Here is a 15,799-nt window from a genome sequence, read left to right as displayed (position 1 = left end):
CTCTTTCGACGTACCCCCTGAAACATACAGCAGCTTATTGTAATTTCCGGTCGTCATTAAGACCTCAGATGTTCTCTAAGTGGAAATATCACATTTAAAAAGTATGTAGCATTATCTAAACCAATTCAGAGCAGGCTTTTAAGGACCGTGGTGCCTACTGGTTAACAAATTTATATAAAACGCTCAGCAGCACGTACTGGTAGTGTGGTTAAAATGATAATACGGTTAGAATAAGTAAAATTTTGCAAGAAAAAGATAACATTTGACGCGAAGAAGGAGAGTTATCAACAAGATTTACAATTGTACGAAATCTTTTACTTGTTTTCCATCTACGTGCGCAACATACTTTGGTTCGGGTTTGAGTAGTTTTAACCATCCTAAATATGTTTGTTATTGGGGGACATCAGTTTTTGCAGTCTTGCATGTTATAAGCGATGACCTCTGCCATGTAATTTTACTGCGGACGATGTCTTCAATATTCATAATCTCTCTAATTAGGAGACATTTTCCGTATGAAGAAATAAATGAAAATACGCACAAAACGCACAAATTAACGTGATTTAAGATCGTCGCTCATCAGGAACTTTCTATTTTACCACATGCACCCGCACTCCTCGTTGGCCAAGGATGGTTGACTAAGAGAGACACGCCTGTTTAATGACTCACTCCTCGACGAGCCCCATGAGGACCAGGTTCGGAGCCGTACCGATGACCGAGCCCGTGCCACCAATGTTGGACGCGTAAGCGATGCCCAGCAACATGGCGTTCCGGTACCTTTCGTAGCCCGACGCTCTGCGTAAAACGTGCATTTGCTCTATGGAAGAGAATACCCCGAGGTTTGAAAACTCTGAAGTACTGGAACCCCTTTAAGAGGGAAAAAAAGCCGGCAGATCTCACGCCCTGGGGTAATCGATGTTATGCCCGATCGATGTTATGTGGCGCACAAACAGAAAGCACGAATAAAATTTACAAGACAAACGGCATTTAAGAAGGACAGAGTGCATCTTGCAGGATAAACTCAGCGGGAGGTGTCTTCTGTCGCGTGGGTCGCCTGTTGGCTATTCACTGGAAGACGCATGTTTGAAGACGCAAGTAAGTTCGATATGTTGCAATTTTTACTTTGAGAGTGAATAGAACCATATACTTTGATTGCAAATGTTAACTGAGTGCCATTTAGCAGAGCCGAGAGGAACAAACAAAAACAAAACAAGGTAAGTAAAACCACGAGAGAATTTCATCAATAATGCTCAGAAGAGTGACTTCGTTTATGTGGCTTTTAAGTTGTATGATGATCTCTGGTAGTGTTTAGAATAATTTCATTCCTCTAGAGTAAAGCTGTCAAAAGTCAGAGTCAGTGCTTCTTTTTTGCCTTCTGGTGCAAGAAGAGCACAAATGGATCAAAAACAACAGACATACTTTCGAAATGCACGGTGATACATGCATCATGGAATGCATGGAGGAAATTACGCGCTAATACATTGTTCAACAGGATCAGGAGCGACGATCATCTGCTGATACCTGTTATCGTCTTCCTTAGACTGCAGTTCAAAGCTTTCGACGTTGACGTCAGCGCTGTTTGCAGGGAAAGCTTCGTTGGTGTACCCACTTTCCGGAGACCCTGCACGTTAATCAAGATAGGCCAGCTAATGCTACTGTGACGCAAATATAAATTTATTTAATCAGTGGTAATGATTTAATCACAAATAATGATGCAGGTCAAGCATCTACGCATGCAACGGAGAAATGCTTCAGAACTTCAGTTTGCCCTAGTTGGTGGTTACTGCATATCATACTGACCGCTAATAAAGACGAGGACCGGGAAGGAGAACCGCGCGTGTCATCGTTCTGTGTTCCCTGCCCTTGTCCTCGTCTTTATTAGCCGTCAATATGATATGTAACGGAGAAATATTCGCGAAAAAGTCTGTTCAGTAGAACTCAGGACAACAAGCAGTTTCGATATGTGTCGGATGTCCGAGGAGACGGGAATAATTGAGAGTTGTTTGCGGTAACGGAATGGACAACAGTCGCGTTTTTTCCCCCAGTTCGCCACGTAATAATATGTGTGTACTTAGGATGCCCAGTGAAACTAAGATTTCGGAGGAGTGCTCGTGATTTCTACTGGGTCTTCGTTCAAAAATTGTGTATATAACATGGAATTATTATATCAGGTAATAAACGAAATATAGATTGCATGTACAACATCGCTAGTCCTAAAATCGCTTCGATTTCGTGAAAAAAAAAGAATGAAGCTAGTTTAAACACCTTTTTTTAGGTAGCAACTCAAAGAAGTGATCATGAGTGTCATGCTATACAAATCTTAAATTGATTTTTTATGGACATACAGGCGTTTATGTAAGTAGCGTGGATATCACCTACCGCTCCTGAGACTCTCTTCAGAGTTTTTCTTGCAGATTTCGTTGACGACTGCGTCAACGATGGGCAGAACCATGAGTGTGGTCGCCATGTTGCTAAGCCACATGGACAGGAACATCGCAGTGACCATGAAGCCCAACAGAAGCCTGCAATGAGCACAATATGAAGAATGCCAAGCACGGCTGAAAGATAGGGATACGAACAACGGACAAGGTTCAGAACAAGCCCACCACTTGGTAGGCTCAGACAAGTGAGGACGGCTCTCCGGAAGTGTCACAACTGTAAGCATAAGTGTTCTGAACGCAGTTTAACATCTGTTTGGAGACACGGGCATATTAAACGTGTATTAGGTGCTGCACTGAGTAAACACATAAAAGAGCCGCCCGTTTTCTTGTATATGTGTGTGATACGTATCTTTGTGCGCCTTGTGTTATGAAGCCCGCTGCTGACTGTGTCCCTGTGTGCGTCTTACATATTCTGTGTGTGCTGTGAATCTGTGCACCGGTTCACCTCGGACCGCATCGCGGTCGAGACTCAGTGTAGTGTGGTACATGTCCTTGCCGTTTGTCCCTGTATTTTTCAGTGTGTCTAGGATCGTATGCAGACTCTATTTATTCTCTTTAGGTAACTCCGATCTCAATTTCTTGAATTTGTTGCATTTTTTCTGATCCTTCAGTGGCTTTCTTATTCTTATTAATATGTGAACAGGGGTGGCCGCCACCATTATAGGCTCACTAAACTTCTTTCTTTTATTTTCATTTCAACAAAGAAAGTTTAAATTACACCTAAGACTGCTGGTCAGAAATATCGATGTGTCCTCACCAGAGAGTTTTGGAGCCGATAATGAGCAGAATGCGCAGTGCGATCCTATAATGAAGATTGCAGTTTTCAACAGCGGCGGCTATGATCATGCCTGCCAAGTACATCATAATGGCATCCTGTAAATTGCACAAACTGGAATTACCACGCGTACCAAAGGTATCTTGCAGCAGGCAGTTCAATGCTGTAGCTCCTAACTTCATATGGCATTTCAATGAAGGATAGAGGTGCCTCCTTTCATGAACAAACGTCTATACTTTGCTGCAGTGGAGAAGTTTATAACGCACTAAAGGCGAGGACACAGAAAGACGCGGTACAGACAAGCGCTGTGCGTACCACGCCATTCTGTGCCCTCGTTTTTTCGTGCGCTATAAGCTTCACCAGGTCATACCAACACACTCAAGACGCTACGTTACTATACTTTGCGATGTAGCTTTGAAGGACAAAAGTGCGTCGGTAATCTTGACAACTTAGGTTATCCTTATGATGCAGATGCAGTGGTACTGCATCTGCATTTGCTCGACATAACAGAAATTACCCAAGATGCACTATCCTATCATACAATCATTGCCGGATACACTTATTAAGAACTGCCCCGGAGTGCCCAATCACAATTTGCAGATCCACATACAGCAGGTAAAATTTCAGGCTGGAGGAGGCAGAGAAGGATAAAATGCGGGAGAAGGCAGGGATGTTAGGCAGGGATGGACCCTGCGCTGGGGAAGGGGAATAAGAAAATGAGAGAGAGAGAGAGAGAGAGAGAGAGAGAGAGAGAGAGAGAGAGAGAGAGAGAGAGAGAGGGGGAGAAATACATGGTGAATTCGTGCACGCGCACAAACGGTGCCAGGCAATCAAAGTGGTTCACAAAGACCAGTCGCCCTTTAGGAGCACAAAAGTGCCTTCACTACCTTGCGAGCCGACGAGCGATGGTGCCCATCGCTCGTCGGGTATTCGAGTAGCGCTTAAAAGCAGTAGTCATTGAAGCAGTCGGAGCCTCTATCATGTCTTGACAGCAACTAGGCTTACTGTGAACTGTTGCCATACCTTCATGTATGGTGCCGTTGTGCTTGCAGTGTCTAGCACTCCAAATAAAGGGAACAAGCAGACGGGCAGCAATGATGTAACGGACAAGTGAACCACTTCGAACATCCAGTAGACAGCCATGAGAAGGATGACGTAAGCACATCGCGTCTCCTGCAAAAAGAAAGCAGCAGCTATTATAATTGCGTATCCCTAAGCAAGCAGGCTAATCGGGCTATGTCATATCGTGTCTTCGTGCATTTGAATGGGAAAATGTCACGTTTGAGGGTCATGATGAAGTACAGCGAGTTGAGGAATACTGAGGTAGCTGCCTTCGCAAAAAACAAGAACACGAAAACAAAACAAAAGCGTAAGGTAATTACTGCGAGCGCTGCGTGCCTCCATCGCGCACGCCGCTAGTTATCTCCTTCTCCGTACTGTCAATTAATTGAACATCCAGGGTAACAAACTGTAATCATTATAAGCTGAAGAACTCGTCATAACAAATGTGCCAAAGTGCTTTTAAGACCAGCTGTTAAATGTTTCACTAAACCTTCATTTTAATACATTTCAGAGCAATTCAACACCAGAAAAGCTAAAAAAATGTTTCTTCTGTTAACATTCTTAAGAGGAGAAAGTGTACGCTGCAGGAAGAGGAAGCGTTACATCGCACTCAACTTTGATGTTTTTTTATGAATCGGAAACACAGAAATGCTATCATTACGAAAGCGCTGCTGCGATCATCACTAAAAATGGTCGTATAACATAAAACAAATTAACCTAACAACTGATGGAAGCACAATTCTGGCCTAGATCTTGTCTATTTACATAATAACGTGTAGAAGAATGTGTAGCTGAGAAATTCTGAGGTGATAACCTAACTCTTCTCCCTTATTTGCTTTATATCGCTTTAATAGGAAAACTTAACTTTCTGAAGGTACAACTCACATGGTAATTTAACGACTAAATTTGCAATTGTATCCTTCGCCTTGGAATTGGGAATTGTGCCTGACAAGTACACTTTATTCAATACGGTGCTTTTTTTTTATTGATACTGTGCGCTCCCTAAGGCAGCCTATAAGCCCCTAAATCGTTTCTGTGGAATTAGGTATTTCTTTTTCACCTGCGAGAGGAGCACCCAGTGTATGCCTTTGTCTAAAAATGTTTGGTTAAGTTTATTTTCCGTGAGCCCTGAAATACATTTTCGGCTTTGTCAATCAAGGAGTGACATCTGGTCATTTTGCCAAGCGTAGGCGATACTATCGCGGTACTCGAACAGCCGTACTCGAACAGGTGCGTTTGTTTTTAGCCACCGCTTGAGCGAGTGCATCACCTACTTTCGGGCTGGTTTTTCCGTGAGACCAGCGTGCGCCTCACGTATTCGTCAATGCATTTATTCCCAAGGCCGATTGAAGGTAAACGCGGGCGCCCCTGGCCCGAAGTTTTGAAGTCAAAATGCGCACGCCAAATATCGCTGGGTCCTTTCGCTTAGCTGCAGCTGTTCTCCTAACATTCGAACACCAAAAATGGTGAGAACAACTGCCCACCTGAACGCCTGTAGCCTTGGAGCGCCGAAAGATCAACAAACACGTCAGTATATACATCCATGGCTCTGCGAGGACTTCTTTCGCAGATGCAGTGGCTCCAAAGCTGTTGACTAAGCGATACGTTCGAGAAGCTCGCGTTTCTGAACTATACTCACCCAGTGCGACCGAAATTAGGACACACAAGTAGACTCATACCACAGAACAAGCGCTTGTTTCGTGGTATTTGTGCCTTTGTGTGTCCTTCTAATGGTCGCGCTGTTTGATTATAGCTCGGAAGATGAACCAAGTAGCCCTCACCAAAATGTTACTAAAGAGTTCTTGAACATTGATTGACACGGCGCGGCATCTACTGAACACTAACACCCACTGAAATCCTATTGACAGGGCACGACACAGTACTGTCATGTCTTCCCTCGTGTACATTAATTCGCTTTTTTTTGCGCTGTTATACCGCATCCTCATATGAACGAACTCAACAGCGTACGGACATATTATATAGGTCTTCACGAGAGTGCAACATTCTTGTTTACACCTATATAATGCGTTTGTACACCGTGAACTGTACGCGTGAGAACCCACCTTGGTGTCGTGGAGTATGAGCAGAGGCGAGAGCATCACGGGCGCCAAGAGTGCCAGGATGCGCCGCCAGTGACAGCGCACGAACCAGAAAACACGCTTGGCAGCCAGCAGGCAGTCGCCACTTTTACCCGCCATACCGTCGGATGGGGGCGGCGCGGGAGACGATGATCCTTGACGAGCTGTTTCGATATCCTCGTCGGCCGCACAGCGTTCGTGGTGGTCTCGAGAGCCAACGAAATGCACCTGGGTCACGGCAGGCGCGGAAAGCCTCAAGGACTCGCCTGCGACACAAGTTGAACCCGGGTCCGTGTTATCAGCATCATCACACTGGTTCGCTGGGCTGTACCACGGCTGCCTTATGCGCAGGCGACGCTGCACGTAGGACAACATCGAAAGTTTGTAGTCAGCAGCGAACGTTGCCGTCGGTGACTTCTAAAACTACCTGTTTTTCAGGTCGGCCACAATCTGTACAACATATACACGACGTCCGAGCCGCTTCCACCTCCCGCAAGAAGTGACGTCAAAGTGCCAAGCTTGCTGAACAGAAAGGCGGTACTTCCCTGCAGCAGTCTCAACTCTGGGCACGTCAGAAAGACGGATCGCTTGCAGTCTCAGATAGTTTTCCACACAAAAGCGCGAGACACGGCACGTTCCTTCACCGGCCAGGGTCAAAATTGACAAGCTCGCTCTCTCCACAAGGTGACGTGCATTCGCTCGCTGGCTACACACGGTGCGCACTTATGGGTAACACAGCAATGGACAGGGGATAAAGACCTCGCCGTACAGCAGCCAGCTTCGGCGAGAGCCGCGGTGTGCGTATCCGCGTAAGATCGCTCGCGCAGCGCGAACGCGGGTAACTGGGCTTCCTCCGGGGCGGACGACTTGCCCAGGCAAGGCGAGCCACCGTAGGCTAGCCGAGGGTGTGCATTCAGGTCACGTGTCTACGCGATCGACGATGGAAGCGAGGCGGTTGCCCTCGGCACACTGGCGAGCTGGGACTTCCTTGATAGATTACTCCGCCCAGGAGTCGTAATTACGGTGGCAATGTATAGTGTCTCTTCGTTTTCGTTGCTTTATCATGTTTTCCCCACTGATATGTTTTTTGCAAAAGCGCATGGCTCGCTTGGAACAAAGCAACAGAAGTAAACATAGAGCCACAGAACATGAAAGAAGGCAAGGCAGAGAAGCGACCACACGCGACATCTAGGTGTCACCGCTCGGCAATGTCGGAGGACAATTATAGTGATAATTTTAGCTATCCCAGCTAACTGAATGATGAAGCAAACTAAATCTCCCTAATACAACACAGCAATAGTAAAATGCCTGCTGCAGCAAAAAAATTTCTACTGTAGCTGCAAAACTATGTTGCAGGGGAAAGAAAATTATAAGTGGCTGGAGACGTCGATGTGTAAAATACTTCGTAATTATGAAGTCGATGTCTTTCGGTTCAGTACCCTCTTGACACCCCGTGCCACTTCGCATAGCATTTGATCGGAGGAGGAAGAGATTGATATAAAGGTTGAGAAGGCACAGTAACTCGAAGAAATATATATTCTCGTTATTACTTTCTTTCTTGCTGTGTAAAGTTAGCCACAGGAATTGTCCATTCGTTTGTGTTTGCGTGCTACTTAACAATCTGATAGATGTGCGCATTGTCGGAATAGGCCGTATTTTTTTTTCATTATTGCTCTTTTTACACTACTGGGGCAATTTCTTTTACTCCTCTGAGCCTCAGCATGCTTAAATCTCTTACTTTTTGCAGCACAGCTCAGCAAGCTAACTGTAGAAGTCCAATCGCCATGTTTTATGCCGGGGAAGCCAATCAAATTGGAGTTTTTTCACTGTATCCGCTTTCAGAATGAAACAGTGCGCCTCGAAGATTCATCTGTAATATTCTTTTAGCGCGACGATGTTTGCTCACGCAAAGAAGATGTTAGAAAGCTTTCAAAATACGCCGAAACGGTAAGTTCTTGTGTACTTTGAATCTCTCTGCAAATGCCCACTGGCAGGTCACTGCTTAAGTTTGGTATACCTAAAACGTTAAAACTGACTGATTTCTGGTCATCCAATCACTATTACAGCGATACGCATTAATATTTCCACACTCAACAATGAATCCCTTTATGTTGCGCCGTATTTGGTCCACAAAAAAGAAGACTGCTGGCCTCCACTAGCAGCACGGCTGATAAATAAAGTTCCTTTAGAATATCGCGATTTCCTCTGAGCGACATTAGGGTTTTCTTTATTCTGTTTTAAGAGCTCTTCCTCTGGAGTGTGTGGACTCCGGTGTACCTTACTTTGCAGCGTGTGGACTCTTGGGGTGTGAACACTTCGTCTATTCCACCTTGTCGAAGACTACAAACTTTAGTCTACTTTGCGGAAGCTTGGTTTGACAGCTGATGTTTCTGCGGGGGGAGGGGAGGGTTCCTGAAGCCTTTCTGAAGAGGCCACAGAGTTGCAAATTTTGAGAATGTCAGTCGAAACGCGCGTGCACAGTGCGGATTAAACGGCGTGAAAATGCAGCAACACTATAGATGAGATGACAAACAACAATCGCCGCTGACACTATCGTCCAGAGCGTTTGCGACGCGCTTGTATAGACAGGGATTCCACGGTCAGACGGGTCTTATCAACGAAGCCATTATCGTTGAGGTTTTGCAATGGCGCTAATCTGTCTCCAACGACGGCGCGTGCGCTGCGCGTGTGTATCGCGACCATAACGAGCGTGGACAGGTAATATAGGCCTCTGCTCGCCGTGGCGTGACATTCACATGTGACACGCCATAGGGTCCATGTAATTATACTGCCAAGCGAATGGTTTCTACAACTGTAGGTTGCAGAATAATGACCCTGTAAACAGCTGGCGTGCAGGGTGAACGTATAATGGTTTCCAGCAAGTACGGACGCGAGCACAAGAAGTAGAAACAGACAGGACAACGCTGGACTTACAACTGAAGTTTATTGCGAAAACGTTGCACAAATCTCCGCCACGCATGCGCGTACAACCAAGAACAATAACAAGGTTTGTAGTCAATTATCAACAAAAGTTCTACACGTACACAAAAGCGTAGTCGCACCCCTTCCCGACAAAGGCAACAACACGTGGATTAACATGATCATGCTAATCCACGTGTTGTTGCCTTTGTCGGGAAGGGGTGCGACTACGCTTTTGTGTACGTGTAGAACTTTTGTTGATAATGGACTACAAACCTTGTTATTGTTCTTGGTTGTATGCGCATGCGTGGCGGAGATTTGTGGAATGTTTTCGCAATAAACTTCAGTTGTAAGTCCAGCGTTGTCCTGTCTGTTTCTACTTCTTGTGCTCGCGGCCGTACTTGCTGGAAACCATTATACGTTCACCATGCACCAACTGGCCCAGCAAACTACTCTACTAAGCTGGCTTGCACTTGTACGACCCGCTTGACATCAGCGTCCCCCACACTCGCGCAACGCATCCGCTAACATGTTATAAAAAATATTTTATGGTCAATGGCATACAGTAAAGCTTCGCTTAAAGGCGAGGTTGTAAATTCATATTATTGCCTTTTCCAGAGCTGAAACTGTAGCAGTTTCACACAAAAATAAAAACATATAGCGGACTGCTTCCCACGTACTGTGAGTTCGCAAACAAACATTTCTGCTGAACGGAGCGCCAGTTGTCAAGTCATTAAATTCATCATTAAAAATGCTGCACACCCCTACCATGAAAGAGCAGTCGTTGTTTACGGTTGGATAAAGAACACCTTAATGAGCTGACAAAAAAATTTCATAATTATATCGCTACTCCTGCTGGTGGTGGTGATAAACTTTATTGAAAGGGGGAAGGGTAAAGAGGGACGTGGCTGAGGGTTAGGGCTCAAGTAAGGCCCTGGGCCTGCTTAGCCTTTTCCGCCCAGTCCACCAGTTCAAGTTGTCGGTCGTCGTCCCCGGAACTGAGCCAGGCTGTCCAGTCAGTCTCGCTGCTGACGGGGGGATGAGAGAACGGGAGCGAGGTGCATTCCCACATTATGTGTGTTAGTGTTCCTGTTTCTGAACAGAGCCTACATTTGTCGCTTTCCCTGCCCCCTGTGATTTTGTTAATGTATTTTGGGTGTGGGTATGTATTTGTCTGAAGTCGCCGAAACGCGACCGCTTGCGTTTTGTCGAGTTGCTTGGCCGGTGGTGGCAGCGCGCGACGCCTCAAGCGATACCGATGAGCTATTTCATAATAAGTCTCGCAGGGTTCCTCGTGTCTCTCCTCCTCATTCACGCCGTCCGCATCCGCGGACGAGGCTCGGCGCGCGAGATCTCGAGCCAAACTGTGAGCCGACGCGTTGCCGGGCACAGCCGCGTGAGCGGGGGTCCACACGAGGGTTTTCAAGCCGCTTAGGGGGCGTCGTGTGAGGACATGGTACGCCTGTTTGCAAATTCTACCACGGACGAAATTGCCGATGGCCTGCTTGCTGTCGCTGATGACGGTATGCGCTTCTGCATGCATGGCCATGGCAATCGCGGTTTCCTCCGCTTCCTGCTAGTTTAGAGCAATCATAAAAGTTTCCTTTGTCTGGATTCAGGTACACAAGTCTACAGACAACTTCGAATTCCTTAAATCATTTATTGACCTGCCGTGCTTGCTCAGTGGCTATGGTCTTGGGCTGCTGAGCACGAGGTCGTGGGATTGAATCCCGGCCTCAGCGGCCGCATATCGTGGGCGTCGAAATGCGAAAACACCCGTGTACTTAGATTTAGGTGCACGTTAAAGGACCCTAGGTGGTCGAAATTTCCGGAGTCCTCCACTTTGGCCTAACTCATAATCAGAATAATCAGAAAGTGGTTTTGGCACGTAAAACGCCATAGTTAATTAATTATTAAAATCAGTCATTGTCCCTGTAACATCGAATAACCACGAGGAAAATAATACAAATTTACTTACGTTGTCCCGAAAGCACTTTAAACTTTACATTCTTTACAGTGTGGCGTAATTTGCACTTTACAGTGTGATTTCGTATACTAATATTTCCTTATAGTACTAGCAGTGTAACTTGGTAGAGTAGTAGTGAAGTTGTCAGCCTATAGTTCATTTATTTCGCCTGTATATGCGATGCCCCCTGTGACCTCATCTATGTGAGGTGTGCCAGGATGACTCCACCTTGCTTTTTTCTTTCTTTTTATGAGTGCTGGTGCACATGTGCTGTTCTGCCATTTGCCGTGCCTTCTTTCACGCCCCGTTTTGTGACTTTTCGTTCTGAAATATATTTGCAGGTATTGTCCATCGGAATAAATAAACTTCAAGCAAATTTAGAAGCGGCACAATAAAGAAAAAGAAACTCGTTTTGTACACGCCCAGTGCTAAAAAGCTTAGGTGGAAAATTGGCCCGCGCCTTTCAGGTTATCATACTGTTGGAATCAACTAAGGTTCATTTCATAGAGGAGATATAGTCTCGCCTCAGCGAAAGAGCGGCAAGCTTTACTTGTGTGCGTGGAACAGTTTCCAAGCCTTTTGACTAACTTGAGATGATCATACCTGCTCTATGACGACCGATATATGAGCAGAAAGGTGAGGGAGTGGTTATTACAAGGCAAACGTCCCGCACTTAGAACGAAGAGGATTCGTGCCCAGGAAGAAAGGGACTTTGAAAACCCGCGAGCTTTATCGCAGAAAGACAGCCGCGTGCAGGCCGATAAAACGCTTAAGACAATACGCCAACTTTCCAGGGTACCTTTGGAAGCGGCTGTGTGCCGTGAGTGAAGAAATCAGGGTCACTATACGGTTACACAGCTGTGACATAAAAAAAGTTGGATATCACTGCCGTCAACCGAAGGCTTTCGGTTTATGGGCAACATGTGGATAACATACTGTTCATAGTTCATCATTAGTCCCATATGGCGTTGCATTCCCGCTTCAGTATGCTTTACCAGCTAAGCAAGCAATCAAGTATACTGGACGTGAACTTCACACTGGCGGTACTTGAAAAAAATGTATTTAATACGTAACTGGAAGTTAAATCGACTCTTACCTAATCTAAGACATAGTGATAACCCTGGCATTGCCACACACGTCGGTCCAACGTGTCTCCTAAGTGGGTGTCACCGGTTAGCGATGACCGTTTGGAAAGGGGAAAGACGGATGTGTGGCATTATCAGGCGTGTTCCTAGCCGGAAAATTAGTGAGGACGATCAACTAATGGCAAGCAACTATTGCGAACAATGAAGTTTGTGATTTGGACTTAGGAGTAGTAGCCGAGATGTGTTGCTGGTATGAGGTTTCTAGCATTCTAGGTTTCTTCTGGGAACCTCCGATGATTGAGCACACTTAACCGGAAAGCTGCAGGGTTACGAGCTAGCGCCAGACAGAAAGTTTGTCCTCAGTTTTTTTTCTTTTTTTTTTGTAATGAGTGGTAGTTCCACCATTAGTTATCAGGCACCGCACAACGTTGCACAAAATAAAATTGTTTTCACACATGGATTCTATTCTTGCAATGTGAAGTCACTGGAAATTATTGCATTAATACCGTACTTCTGCGTCCAGAAATCTGTATTGTCCTCTTGACATAATCAATCCACTTGCTTGACACTCGCGCAGGGCATTCAGAAACTTGTTGGGAAAAGTTGAAGGTCAGTGGCATACAGTAAAACTTCACTTAACGAGCGGCCTGTAAATTCATATTAGCCCATCCGTGTTCTGCTATACTTGTTTACGCCAGAGCGGGAACAAGTATAGAAAAGTACATACACCTGTATGATTCCCGTGAACAATGAACGTCCTAAATACGAGTTTGTTGAATGGTTCCAATTTTGTGATACGGCTTACGAAGAGCCGACGGTGAAGTATATTTCACCGTTGCATTCCACACACACACACACGCACACACACACACACACACACACACACACACACACACACACACACACACACATATATATATATATATATATATATATATATATATATATATATATATATATATATATATATATAATATTTTTGGCCAGATTCTTGCACGAGAGCGGTCTAGATTTGAGACTTTGAAGTGTGCTGTTCAAGTACAATCACCACCAACCTCACCGTCACCATGAACACTTTTTTTTTACCTCTCTCGCTTTTTGTTGCCGTCTCCCTTCCCCAATCCTGAGTAGCAGGTCAGAACTTTGATTCAGGCCTACCTCTCAGATTCCACCCCCCCTCATGTGTATATATATATATATATATATATGTTTCAGCAGAGCGAAGTCATTAAACTGTTAGCACACACTCCGACTGTGTAGGCTCTCTTTCAGAGATGAAGGACATGCGCACTGCGACGTTGTGCTTGGCGCCGGTTTGCAATTTATAGCTAGTCACCGATTATAGCGCGGAAACTGCAGCAAAGTCAGAGATCTTCAAAAACAGAGTGAGCCAGTGTATCGTGACGTAACGACGTGTCCACCTTCCTGGTACCGAAACGAAAAATTGGACCGAGTTTACGTGGCTTTTCGTTCACAGTTGCCATTGACCCGGCGCGTTTGGTAATGATATGTTCAGCATCAGGATTGTCTGAGATTTTTCCTTACGAACAATTGCAGCGCAAGAGCATTTTGCGAATGCGGGCAGTAGTTCGCAGAAACAAGCATCATAACAAATAATTCAGAGTGCTAGCTCTGGCGCTTGCGAGTACTTTTTTAAAGTTTAGAAAGTTTGAAAGTTTAGAAACCTTCGCTTCTCGCGCTAACACATTGCAGTAATTGAATGGCTAATTTTTGTACTCAATAAAAAATTTCTTTTGCATAATGCCCGTCAATTTTATGCTTTCTGTGCACATTTATATATTAGGTACTTATTTGTATATTAGTGATGCTGTACGTGTTGTACTTACTGCATGCAGTTACTGCATTGCTGCTCCGGTTGCATTATCATGGGGCGTAGCGATATATATATATATATATATATCGACGACGTAGATCCGGACAAAGTGCCAATAGAACCGTTTCAGACGAAGGTTGATTGGTTATCTTGAACTAATGTAGTACAAGTTATCGTTTTTGCACAGCATATTGCGGACAAATGCACAGGGTGTGTTCTGTTGACTGGCTGAGTAGTTTGCATAAACGCAAGCCAGCTTCAATGCGAGTCTTAGTGAGTCCAAAATGCAAATTCGTTTTGTGAGTGAGTGTTAATACCTTTATAATACCTACCTACCTTTGCCCTGAAGCAGGCAGCTCTGGATTGTTTGAACACTTTCTACTTTGACCGAGTCCACATATATACGGATGGCTCTTCCACTCAGACCAGCTCCGCCGGCGCAGTGGTTATACCATCACGATCAATTAGCGTCCGACACAAGATTTCTCATATGACAACATCGACCGGATCGGAGCTTGTTGCCCTCCGAGGTGCCGTTGATTACATTAACAACCAACCCGCTAATCGGTGGGCAATATTCTGCGATTCGAAGGCGGCCTTACAATGTCTTCTGTCATCTCTTCGTCGCGGGTCGTGTGAACAACTAGTGTCGGAGATACGAGAAATGCACCATCGTATGATAGCGAAAGGACACGACATCGTGTTTCAGTGGCTGCCTGGCCATTGCGGTATCTCCGGCAACGACCTCGCTGACGAAGCTGCTAGGAAAGCACACGAAGGAGCAACCCTTGTTTCTGTACCTTTATCGCGGACCGACGCAGCCCAACACCTAAGCAAGGTAGCACACCGTATGACATTAGAGAAGTGGCACACACCTGAATTCACCCAAGAACGATTGCATTCCCTCGACCCCTCTATGCAACTGCGGCTGTTACCAGGGCTTCTGCGAAATGAAGAAACAATGCTGTGCCGCTTACGCTTGGGCGTCGCATTCACCAATGCATATACGTTTTTGATTGGAATGACTGATAGCGCCGACTGTAATGCCTGCGGTGCCGAGGAAACTGTAGAACATCTACTGTGCTACTGCCCATCTTTTCAAAACGAAAGACATGACCTCTGCACAGCTCTCAATCAGCTAGATAGAACACCGTTCACCTTGAAGAAGATCTTGGGACCATGGCCTCGCATATCGCAGCTACAAAAGGCCACAAAAGCTCTGCTGCGATATTTGAAGGCAACTGGATTGAGTCAGCGTCTGTGATCCGAACTGAGTGACCGAACGATATACCCAGTAGACTTTCTCTTCTTCTTTTAATCTTTCCGTCCCCTTTTCCCTTTCCCCAGTGTAGGGTAGCCAACCGGGCTCAGTCCTGGTTAACCTCCCTACCTTTCCTTTATCATTTGCTCTCTCCCTCTCTACCACCGTGTATCTATGGGGTACCTTGGCACCTTGGTATCCTACAGCGTGTAAGGGCCATGTTACCCTAAGCGAAAGAAAGTAACGCTACATTAATTCACCGTGACAGCTATGTGTAGCAAAAGCGCCACCCTTGCAAATGGCCCTCGAAATAGGAAACACCGGTCGCAAAACAGGGAAGTCAGAGACAGGCTTGCAAATTTCATCTTTGACTAGATTGTC

General features: G+C 45.5%; 1 protein-coding gene across 1 annotated transcript in view; it reads right to left on the bottom strand.

Moving 5' to 3' along the window:
- LOC126520758 (uncharacterized) overlaps window positions 1-15,799 on the bottom strand; it is an 87,771-nt gene that overhangs the window by 10,758 nt on the left and 61,214 nt on the right. Inside the window, exons 14-19 of the mRNA XM_072286699.1 lie at window positions 6,339-6,710; window positions 4,237-4,386; window positions 3,196-3,311; window positions 2,377-2,519; window positions 1,519-1,618; window positions 667-792 (exon numbers count right to left, since the gene is read on the bottom strand). Of these exons, the coding sequence (XP_072142800.1) occupies window positions 667-792; window positions 1,519-1,618; window positions 2,377-2,519; window positions 3,196-3,311; window positions 4,237-4,386; window positions 6,339-6,710 (1,007 nt within the window). The remainder of the gene's footprint in view (window positions 1-666; window positions 793-1,518; window positions 1,619-2,376; window positions 2,520-3,195; window positions 3,312-4,236; window positions 4,387-6,338; window positions 6,711-15,799) is intronic.

This window comes from Dermacentor andersoni, chromosome 3 (genome assembly GCF_023375885.2).
Source record: "Dermacentor andersoni chromosome 3, qqDerAnde1_hic_scaffold, whole genome shotgun sequence".
NCBI lineage: Eukaryota > Metazoa > Arthropoda > Arachnida > Ixodida > Ixodidae > Dermacentor > Dermacentor andersoni.
This window is presented reverse-complemented; position numbering and strand designations above follow the sequence as displayed.